General features: G+C 39.7%; 1 protein-coding gene across 1 annotated transcript in view; it reads right to left on the reverse strand.

Moving 5' to 3' along the window:
- Positions 1-10,771, reverse strand: part of LOC124670841 — a 32,426-nt gene extending 21,655 nt beyond the window's left edge. Inside the window, exon 1 of the mRNA XM_047207312.1 lies at positions 10,738-10,771. Coding sequence (XP_047063268.1) covers positions 10,738-10,771 — 34 coding nt within the window. The remainder of the gene's footprint in view (positions 1-10,737) is intronic.
- Between the last annotated feature and the right edge of the window lie 1,868 nt (positions 10,772-12,639).

Consider the following 12,639-nt stretch of genomic DNA (forward strand, 5'->3'; position numbering starts at 1 on the left):
CTATGAGGGATGTTGTGTTAAGTGGGAGTTCATTAGTAATTAGATTAAAACATGAACTAATTATCATGAACATATTCTGAATAGTATTTTGAATTAAATATTTAGAATTGGCATCCGTTATCTACCATGCGCTAGTCTTGTAATTGAGATAGATATACTGTTAAGTCTGACAAGTAACTTTACGGACTGGTACCGTATTGTTAAAGAATCAAGATATGATTAAGTCCTAATGCAAACTTTTAGTAAACCTCACATTGATGATTCAAAGAGCAATGGTTTCAATTAGTACCAAATCGTCTTGTCTCCGTGAAACTTGAAGTTCAAATCCGTTTGATAAGTAAGGAGCTGGAAATTTTGTTTTCAGAAATAAGCAAGGTATGAGATATATGTGATATCTAAGACCTTATTGCAAGATGATAGAATATAATCTAGTGAGACTACATAAACTCATAAGTTTTATGGGAATGTATGAAGGTTGAAGACGCTAGGTGTCCCAATCCTCCAACTAGTTGGGCACTAATGATATTCGCACATCCATGAAGTGATCGTCCTTAGTATGCACCGTTGCTAAGACTCGTCGTTCCGAAGCATCACGTGATGATCGGGTCTTATAGATTCTAGGTGTGCATACAACGGGTGTAAGCCATATTTTGCACATACGAGTACTAAGGTTAAACATTACGAGCCTAGCATGTACAGACATGGTCTCGGAAAGTCGTCATGATTTGATGGATAAAAATTATGAGTGAAATTGTTCATCACATTAAAAGGTTACTAATAGTGAAATCTGGAACACTTGTCATGTGATGATGAACTTCAAAGTAAGAACCTCAAGGTTATTGGTATTTGACCAATGGACCTAGAATTTATTGAAGGTGAAGTGTTTTCTAAGAATGAGGAAAGCTAAAAGAGAAACTACAAAAGATTTTTGGCAGAAAGACAGAAAAGACTAGAAAGTCTAGCTCAGGTGTATATAGATGATATACATGTTATGAATGTATTTCTTGTTTTGGTCACACAATGAAATTCTTGGGTATTTGTACCATATTGGTTGGTATGAGGTGTCATACAAAACAACGCAATACAAGAATACAATGGCCTAAGTGACTGATACGTCTCAAACGTATCTATAATTTCTTATGTTCCATGCTTGTTTTATGACATTACCTACATGTTTTATTCACACTCTATATCGTTTTTATGCATTTTCCGGAACTAACCTATTGACGAGATGTCGAAGTGTCTGTTCCTGTTTTCTGCTGTTTTTGATTTCAGAAATCCTAGTAAGGAAATATTCTCGGAATTGGACGAAATCAACGCCCAGCATCTTAGAATTCCACGAAGCTTCCAGAACACCCGAGAGCCACCAGAGGAGAGCCACAGGAGGCCCACACATGGGGCTAGCGCGGCCAGGCTAGGGCCCGCGCCCCCTATTGTGTGGCGGCTCCGTACCCCCTCCGACTCCGCCTCTTCGCCTATAAGAAGCTCCCTGACCTAAATCTTCGATACGGAAAAGCCACGGTACGAGAAACCTTCCAGAGCCGCCGCCATCGCGAAGCCAAGATGTGGGGGACAGGAGTCTCTGTTCCGGCACGCCGCCGGGACGGGGAAGTGCCCCCGGAAGGCATCTCCATCGACACCACCGCCATCTTCCTCGCCGCTGCTGTCTCCCATGAGGAGGGAGTAGTTCTCCCCCGAGGCTGAGGGCTCTACCGGTAGCTATGTGGTTAATCTCTCTCTCATGTACCCCAATACAATGATCTCATGAATTGCTTTGCATGATTGAGATCCATATGATGAGCTTTGTATCACTATTAGTCTATGTGCTACTCATGTGATGTTATTAAAGTAGTCTATTCCTCCTTCATGATGTAATGGTGACAGTGTGTGCATCGTGTAGTACTTGGCGTAGGTTATGATCATAATCTCTTGTAGGTTATGGAGTTAATTATTACTATGATAGTATTGATGTGATTTATTCCCCCTTCATAGTGTAATGGTGACAGTGTGTATGCTATGTTAGTACTCGGTTTAGATTGCAAAGATCTATTATGCTCTAAGGTTACTTAAACATGAATGCCGAATGTTGTGGAGCTTGTTAACTCCGGCATTGAGGTGCTCTTGTAGCCCTACACAACGAATGGTGTTCATTATCAAACAAGAGTATATGTAGCACAAAGGAAGAGAACTTATTTATTATGTGATCAATGTTGAGAGTGTCCACTAGTGAAAGTAGGATCCCTAGGCCTTGTTTCCAATACTGCAAACACCGCTTGTTTATTGTTCTGCTGCATGTTTACCATCAAGCGCACGCCAGCAAGCACTTTTACAGCGCCGTTACTACTGCTCATATTCATTCATACCACTTGTATTTCACTATCTCTTCGCCGAACTAGTGCACCTATACATCTGACAAGTGTATTAGGTGTGTTGGGGACACAAGAGACTTCTTGTATCGTGATTGCAGGGTTGCTTGAGAGGGATATATTTGACCTCTTCCTCCGTGAGTTCGATAAACCTTGGGTGATGCACTTAAGGGAAACTTGCTGCTGTTCTACAAACCTCTGCTCTTGGAGGACCAACACTGTCTACAGGAATAGAAGCGTGCGTATACATCAAGCACTTTTCTGGCGCCGTTGCCGGGGAGGAAAGGTAAAAGGCACTCATACTCCGGTCCCAGGTAACTAAGTTATTTTTTGTTGCCGTTGTGAGTGCTCGAAGCTATTTCCTTTAGATCCTGCAATTGCATCTTTTTATTTCTTGTTTTACACTAGTAAGGCATAATGGAAAACATCTGTGAGCTTTTTAAACTATTTCCTGAGTCAAGACATGAATGGTTTAATGCGAAAATTAAAAAACCTATGGAACCTTATTTGCATGCTAGTAGTAATATTAGTATGAACGCTTTGAACACCATTGTTGCTAATGATATAGAAAATTTTAAGCTTGGGGAGGTCGGTTTTGATGAAAATGATCTCTTTAGTCCTCCGGGTATTGAGGAGAAAGTTTATGTTGATTATGATATGCCTCCTATTTATGATGATTATAATGATAGTGGTCTTTTGGTGCCACCTACTATGGAGGATAAGTTTAATTATGATTACAATATGCCTCCTATATTTGATGATATGAATAATAATGATAGCTACTTTGTTGAATTTGCTCCCACTACAACTAATAAAATTGATTATGCTTATGTGGAGAGTAATAATTTTATGCATATAGCTCATGATAAGAATGCTTTATGTGATACTTATATTGTTGAGTTTGTTCATGATGCCTCTGAAAGTTATTATGAGAGAGGAAAATATGGTTGTATAAATTTTCATGTTACTAAAACACCTCTCTATATGCTGAAATTTTTGAAGTTACACTTGTTTTATCTTTCTATGCTTGTTGCATTATGCTTAATGAATTTGTTTATTTACAAGATTCCTATGCATAGGAAGCATGTTAGGCTTAAATTTGTTTTGAATTTGCTTTTTGATGCTCTCTTTTTCTTCAAATCTTATTTCTTGCGCGAGCATCATTGAAATTACTGAGCCCATCTTAATGGCTATAAAGAAAGCACTTCTTGGGAGATAACCCATGTCTTTATTTTACTACAGCACTTTTGTTTTAAATTTGAGTCTTGGAAGTTGTTACTACTGTAGAAACCTCTCCTTATCTTTATTTTATTGCATTGTTGTGCTAAGTGAAGTCTTTGATAGCAAGGTTCATACTAGATTTGGATTACTGCGCGAAAGCAGATTTACGTACGTCACGAATTTGGGCAGGATTCTCTGTAGGTAACTCAGAAAAATCTGCCAATTTATGTGCGTGATCCTCAGATATGTACGCAACTTTCATTCAATTTGAGCATTTTCATCTGAGCAAGTCCAGTGCCTCTTAAAAATTCGTCTTTACGGACTGTTCTGTTTTGACAGATTCTGCCTTTTATTTCGCATTGCCTCTTTTGCTATGTTGGATGGATTTCTTTGTTCCATTAACTTTCAGAAGCTTTGGGCAATGTCCAGAAGTGTTAAGAATGATTGTGTCACCTCTGAACATGTGAAATTTTTGATTATGCACTAACCCTCTAATGAGTTTGTTTCGAGTTTGGTGTGGAGGAAGTTTTCAAGGGTCAAGAGAGGAGGATGATATACTATGATTAAGAAGAGTGAAAAGTCTAAGCTTGGGGATGCCCCCGTGGTTCATCCCTGCATATTTCAAGAAGACTCAAGCATCTAAGCTTGGGGATGCCCAAGGCATCCCCTTCTTCATCGACAACTTATCAGGTTTCTTCTCTTGAAACTATATTTTTATTCGGTCACATCTTATGTACTTTACTTGGAGCGTCTGTTTGTTTTTGTTTTGTTTGAATAAATTCATGCTTGTGGGGGAGAGAGACACGCTCCGCTGTTGCGTATGAACACACGTGTTCTTAGCTTTACTCTTAATGTTCATGGCGAAGGTTGAAACTGCTTCGTTCATTGTTATATGGTTGGAAACAGAAAATGCTGCATGTGGTAATTGGTATAATGTCTTGAGTAATTTGATACTTGGCAATTGTTGTGCTCATATAGATCATGTTTAAGCTCTTGCATCATGTACTTTGCACCTATTAATGAAGAACTACATAGAGCTTGTTAAATTTTGGTTTGCATGATTGGTCTCTCTAAGTCTAGATATTTTCTGGTTGAGGTGTTTGAACAACAAGGAGACGATGTAAAGTCTTATAATACTTACAATATGTTCATATGTGAGTCTTGCTGCACCGTTTTATACTTGAGTTTGCTTCAAATAACCTTGCTAGCCAAAACCTTGTATTGAGAGGGATTCTTCTCGTGCATCCAAATCCTTGAGCCAAAAACTATGCCATTTGTGTCCACCATACCTACCTACTACATGGTATTTCTCCGCCATTCCAAAGTAAATTGCTTGAGTGCTATCTTTAAACAATTCAAAAGTTATTACCTCTTATTTGTGTCAATGTTTTATAGCTCATGAGGAAGTATGTGGTGTTTATCTTTCAATCTTGTTGGGCAACTTTCACCAATGGACTAGTGGCTTCATCCGCTTATCCAATAATTTTGCAAAAAGAGCCGGCAATGGGGTTCCCAGCCCGAATTAATTAACTTTCATAAAGTTACAAATAGACACTCCTCCATGGTATGTGATTGTTGGTTGGCACCGAGGATTCGGTTAGCCATGGCTTGAGAAAGCAAGGTGGGGAGGAGTGTCATCTAAATAAAACTAAAATAAAAGGCACTCCTTCATGGTATGAGATTGTTGGCGGGCACCGAGGATTCGGTTAGCCATGGTTTGTGAAAGCAAGGTTGGAAGGAGTGCCACCCAAAAATAAAATTTCATGGGAGCCGCTCTTTGAAAGTCTGTCTGGCAAGGGGGGTTAGAGTGCCCACTACCATTCGTTGACAACAACAAACATCTCTCAAAACTTTATTTTTTATGCTCTCTTTATGTTTTCAAAATAAAAGCTCTAGCACAAATATAGCAATCAATGCTTCCCTCTGCGAAGGGCCTTTCTTTTACCTTATGTTGAGTCAGTTTACCTACTTCTTTCTATCTTAGAAGCAAACACTTGTGTCAACTGTGTGCATTGATTCTTACATGTTTACCTATTGCACTTGTTATATTACATTATATTGACAACTATCCATGAGATATACATGTTACAAGTTGAAAGCAATTGCTGAAACTTAATCATCCTTTGTGTTGCTTCAATGCCTCTACTAAGAATTTATTGCTTATGAGTTAAGCTGTTATGCAAGTCTTATTGATGCTTGTCTTGAAAGTACTATTCATGAAAAGTCTTTGCTATATGATTCGAGTTGTTTACTCATTGTCTTCATCATTGCTTCGAATCGCTGCATTCATCTCATATGCTTTACAATAATGCTGATCAAGATTATGCTTGGTAGCATGTCACTTAAGAAATTATCATTGTTATTGTTTACCTACTCGAGGGCGAGTAGGAACTAAGCTTGGGGATGCTTGATACGTCTCAAACGTATCTGTAATTTCTTATGTTCCATGCTTGTTTTATGACATTACCTACATGTTTTGTTCACACTTTATATCGTTTTTATGCATTTTCCGGAACTAACCTATTGACGAGATGCCGAAGTGCCAGTTCCTGTTTTCTGCTGTTTTTGATTTCAGAAATCCTAGTAAGGAAATATTCTCGGAATTGGACGAAATCAACGCCCAGCATCTTAGAATTCCACGAAGCTTCCAGAACACCGAGAGCCACCGAGAGGAGAGCCACAGGGGGCCCACACATGGGGCTGGCGCGGCCAGGCTAGGGCCCGCGCCCCCTATTGTGTGGCGGCTCCGTACCCCCTCCGACTCCGCCTCTTCGCCTATAAGAAGCTCCCTGACCTAAATCTTCGATACGGAAAAGCCACGGTACGAGAAACCTTCCAGAGCCGCCGCCATCGCGAAGCCAAGATCTGGGGGACATGACTCTCTGTTCCGGCACGCCGTCGGGACGGGGAAGTGCCCCCGGAAGGCATCTCCATCGACACCACCGCCATCTTCATCGCCGCTGTTGTCTCCCATGAGGAGGGAGTAGTACTCTGAGGGCTCTACCGGTAGCTATGTGGTTAATCTCTCTCTCATGTACCTCAATACAATGATCTCATGAATTGCTTTGCATGATTGAGATCCATATGATGAGCTTTGTATCACTATTAGTCTATGTGCTACTCATGTGATGTTATTAAAGTAGTCTATTCCTCCTTCATGATGTAATGGTGACAGTGTGTGCATCGTGTAGTACTTGGCGTAGGTTATGATCATAATCTCTTGTAGGTTATGGAGTTAATTATTACTATGATAGTATTGATGTGATTTATTCCCCCTTCATAGTGTAATGGTGACAGTGTGTATGCTATGTTAGTACTCGGTTTAGATTGCAAAGATCTATTATGCTCTAAGGTTACTTAAACATGAATGCCGAATGTTGTGGAGCTTGTTAACTCCGGCATTGAGGTGCTCTTGTAGCCCTACACAACGAATGGTGTTCATTATCAAACAAGAGTATATGTAGCACAAAGGAAGAGAACTTATTTATTATGTGATCAATGTTGAGAGTGTCCACTAGTGAAAGTAGGATCCCTAGGCCTTGTTTCCAATACTGCAAACACCGCTTGTTTACTGTTCTGCTGCATGTTTACCATCAACTGCACGCCAGCAAGCACTTTTCTGGCGCCGTTACTACTGCTCATATTCATTCATACCACTTGTATTTCACTATCTCTTCGCCGAACTAGTGCACCTATACATCTGACAAGTGTATTAGGTGTGTTGGGGACACAAGAGACTTGTTGTATCGTGATTGCAGGGTTGCTTGAGAGGGATATCTTTGACCTCTTCCTCCCCGAGTTCGATAAACCTTGGGTGATCCACTTAAGGGAAACTTGCTGCTCGTTCTACAAACCTCTGCTCTTGGAGGCCCAACACTGTCTACAGGAATAGAAGCATGCGTAGACATCAAGCACTGAAAAGGAATATGATAGGAATGCACGTCTGGAACAAAAATAAAGTGTTATTATGTTCGTCGTTGGCATTCTGTCTAGCCATTCAGATTTATAATAAAGAAATTTATAATTGTTGTTTTGTTCTGGTTAAATGAAAACAATGAGTTGTTCAAATTGTAACAGCCTTCCATGTATGATGGATAATTTATTATAAATCTTTATGGTGAAGCACACATGCATAACGCTGACGCTAAAATGCCATAAGGCAAATGATGTGAATTCCACTTATTAGTGGAACCGCCATTGAGGTCATGTTAGAAAGGAACGCATGAAGGAACTCCATGCAAATGGATTTTTGGAGTCATTTGATTTCTTAATTATTTGGCGCTTGCAAATCTCTTCTAAAGAAAATGACTAAAATACCGTTCATAGGCCAAGAGTTGAACAGGCAACTAACTTAATGGAAACATACATGATGATGTATGTGGTTCACTGGGCATAGTTGTGTGCGGGAGATTCTTCTACTTCATGAAAACTTCCAACAATGAATTGAGTATATATATGTGGATATATTTATTCGATAAGGAAGAAGTTTGAAACATTTGAATGGATTCAAATAAATTTCAGCATGAAGTGGAAATCGTCGTAATAGAAAAGTCAAATATCAATGGTTGGATCATGGTGGAAATATTTGAATTACGAGTTTAGCGAACATCTAAGAGAGTTGTGAAATTATTCTACAACCTCACGTTTCTTGGAGTATCATAGTGATGATGGAGTATCCGAGAGACGTATCCAAACCTGTTGGATTAATGATGAGATAAAATAAAATGACGCCATTATATTTTTGTGTATTATGCTTTAGAGACTACCGCTTTTACACTAAATAGAGCGTCATCATAATCCGATGAAGTGACACCATATGAGTTATGGCATGGGTATAACCCTAATAGTCCTTTCTTAAATTTTGGTATGCGTAGCATAAGTAAATGAGTTTACAACCAAAATCGGATGAATGTCTTTGTTGGTTATCCCAGAGAATTGATTGGGAATTCTTCCCACTATGAAGTCAAAGACAAAAGTGTTTGTCGATGTTTCTTACTTATTTCCAAGAAATTGTTTCTATCGAAGTATTTGAGTGGGAGGACAATAGAACTTGATGAGGTTTATGAACCTGAGCATGATGATCAGAATAGCGCAGCATCGGAAATGGTTCCGGAAGCGGCCACGACGATCATGGCTCCCATGTCTACAAAGTGTTATAGTCATGTAGATCAAAGTACCTATTGAACCTTGTAGATGTGGTTTACTTTGTGATCAAATAAATGATTTGTGGACAAATGATTGATTTTGAACAATGAGAAACCAACTACATACAAAGAAGTTATGATGGGCCCTGACTCCGTTAAAATGGCTATGCGCCATGAAATCCAAGATAGGTGAATACTTTTTGAAAGTAAATGGATCTATAAAATTGATGGACTTGGATACAATATCCTTGAAGAAGCTCGACTTGTCGAAAAGTAGTTTACGACAAAGTTCAAAGAGTTGACTACGATAAGATTAGATCTTCCGTAGCGATGCTTGTAGTCTATATGGATTATTCTAGTAATCGCTACATATTTCTTTTATGAGATATGATAGTAGGATGGCAGAAATACATTCCTTACCAGAAGTGTGTATGAAGGATGTATACTAGATACAAACCAAAGAGTTTTGCTAGTCCGTGGAATACTAGATAGGTATACAAACTCCAATTGGATGAAGTGAGTATCGCGGAGTTGGAATCTTCACCGGATGAAATAGTCAAAGATTTTTTGATTTCATCAGAAACGATGAAGATGCTTGCATTTGCAAGAAATTAAGTGGGAGCGCTGAGACATAGTTATAATATTATATGTGGATGACATATCATTGATTATAAATGATGTAATTATATACTTGATGTGATTAAAAGGTTTCATTGAGAATTAACTTCAATGAAAGGATATGGACTGAAACATATTTAGTGTCAAGATCTATGAAGATAGATTGAAACACATAATAAGTTTAGGTCAAAGTACATAGAATGAATATTGAAGGAGTTCAATATAAAAATATTAAGAAGGTGTTCTTTTCCATGTGAAGTTTTAACAAGATTTGAGTGTATTTGGCACACTCGATGAGTAAAAACACATGAGTGATTTTAGATCATGAATAATATGTACAAAATCAGATGTCATGTGCTCTAAAGTGTTACGAGCATATACCAGAATGATTCATGTAATGATCATTGGACAACAGTAAGAATATCCCTGAGTGCTTTAGAAGAACCAAGGATATATATATAGTTTTGTATGGGTAATGACAAACAAATCAATGTAAGGTGTTGCACCGATATTAGTTTGGTCACATGTAAAAATAAAATTTCAATCTCAATTAGGCTAAGTGTTATTTAAAAGGTAGCACAATGAGCTAGAAGAAGTCTATGCTAGATTTAGATGAGTTCTAAATATTGTGACGGATTCTACAAACGGAGGCAGAGTATATCATTGTTTTGACAATGACTGAGGATGTTAAGTCGAGGAGTTCTTTGAGAACTTGGTGTAGTTCCGATAGTATCAGAACTTTGAAGCTATATTGTGTGTGACAATATTAGTGACTTATTTCAGACTGCGGAATTAAGGTTCCACCAGAGGACTAAGCATATACAATTAATGCCGACTCATTTGGAAAATGAGTGATGCGTTGAGACGCAAATGAATTGCAAAATACATACGTTACGAGCGTGTCAGATCCGTTGACTAAAACCTCTCCCGTGAGCAAAACGTGATAAGCACCAGAAGGCCAAGGTGTTATATCTTTACAAATGTAAACTAGATTATTGACTCTAGTGCAAGTGGGAGACTGTTGGAGATATGCCCAAGAGGCAATAATAAATTAGTTATTGTTATATCCTAGTGTTCATGATAAATGTTTACATCCCATGCTATAATTGTATTAACCGAAACATTGATACATGTGTGTTATGTAAACAACAAGGAGTCCCTAGTAAGCCTCTTGTATAACTAGCTTGTTGATTAATAGATGATCATGGTTTCGTGATCATGAACATTGGATGTTGTTAATAACAAGGTCATGCCATTGGGTGAATGATATAATGGACATACACCCAAATAAGCATAGCATGAGATCAAGTCATTCAGTTCAACTTGCTATAAGCTTTCGATACATAGTTACCTAGTCCTTCGATCATGAGATCATGTAAATCACTTACACTGGAAGGGTACTTCGATTACATCAAACGCCATTGCGTAAATGGGTGGTTATAAAGATGGGATTAAGTATTCGGAAAGTATGAGTTGAGGCATATGGATCAACAGTGGGATTTGTCCATCCCGATGACGGATAGATATACTCTGGGCCCTCTCGGTGGAATGTCGTCTAATTAGCTTGCAAGCATGTGACTGGGTGATGGCGTGTATTTCACACGTTCGTTGGGCAACCCCAAGAGGAAGGTATGATGCGCACAGCAGCAAGTTTTCCCTCAGAAAGAAACCAAGGTTTATCGAACCAGGAGGAGCCAAGAAGCACGTTGAAGGTTGATGGCGGCGGGATGTAGTGCGGCGCAACACCAGAGATTCCGGCGCCAACGTGGAACCTGCACAACACAACCAAAGTACTTTGCCCCAACGAAACAGTGAGGTTGTCAATCTCACCGGCTTGCTGTAACAAAGGATTAACCGTATTGTGTGGAAGATGATTGTTTGCAGAGAAAATAGTAAAAACAAGTATTGCAGCAGATTTGTATTTCAGTATTAAAGAATGGACCGGGGTCCACAGTTCACTAGAGGTGTCTCTCCCATAAGATAAAAGCATGTTGGGTGAACAAATTACAGTCGGGCAATTGACAAATAGAGAGGGCATAACAATGCACATACATGACATGATAAGTATAGTGAGATTTAATTGGGCATTACGACAAAGTACATATACCGCCATCCAACTGCATCTATGCCTAAAAAGTCCACCTTCAGGTTATCATCCGAACCCCTCCAAGTATTAAGTTGCTAAACAACAGACAATTGCATTAAGTATGGTGCGTAATGTAATCAACAACTACATCCTCGGACATAGCGCCAATGTTTTATCCCTAGTGGCAACGAGCACAACACAACCTTAGAACTTTCTCATCACTTGTCCCGGTGTCAATGCAGGCATGAACCCACTATCGAGCATAAGTACTCCCTCTTGGAGTTAAAAGTAAAAACTTGGCCAGAGCCTCTACTAGAAACGGAGAGCATGCAAGATCATAAACAACACATGTATAATAACTTGATAATTAACATGACATGGTATTCTCTATCCATCGGATCCCGACAAACACAACATATAGAATTACGGATAGATGATCTTGATCATGTTAGGCAGCTCACAAGATCCAACAATGAAGCACAATGAGGAGAAGACAACCATCTAGCTACCGCTATGGACCCATAGTCCAGGGGTGAACTACTCACTCATCACTCCGAGAGCGACCATGGCGGTGTAGAGTCCTCCGGGAGATGATTCCCCTCTCCGGCAGGGTGCCGGAGGCGATCTCCGGATCCCCCGAGATGGGATCGGCGGCGACGGCGTCTCGGTAAGGTTTTCCGTATCGTGGCTCTCGGTACCGGGGGTTTCGTCACGGAGGCTTTAAGTAGGCGGAAGGGCAAGTCAAGAGGCGGCACGGGGGGCCCACACCATAGGCCGGCGCGGCCGGGGGTGGGGCCGCGCCGCCCTAGGGTTTGGCCACCCCGTGGCCCCTCTTCGTCTCGTCTTCGGACTTCTGGAAGCTTCGTGGAAAAATAGGCCCCTGGGCTTTGATTTCGTCCAATTCCGAGAATATTTCGTTACTAGGATTTCTGAAACCAAAAACAGCAGAAAACAGCAACTGGCACTTCGGCATCTTGTTAATAGGTTAGTTCCAGAAAATGCACGAATATGACATAAAGTGTGCATAAAACATGTAGGTATCATCAATAATATGGCATAGAACATAAGAAATTATCGATACGTCGGAGACGTATCAAGCATCCCCAAGCATAGTTCTGCTCGTCCCGAGCAGGTAAAACGATAACAAAGATAATTTCTGAAGTGATATGCCATCATAACCTTGATCATACTATTTGTAAACATA

This window comes from Lolium rigidum, chromosome 7 (genome assembly GCF_022539505.1).
Source record: "Lolium rigidum isolate FL_2022 chromosome 7, APGP_CSIRO_Lrig_0.1, whole genome shotgun sequence".
Lineage (NCBI taxonomy): Eukaryota > Viridiplantae > Streptophyta > Magnoliopsida > Poales > Poaceae > Lolium > Lolium rigidum.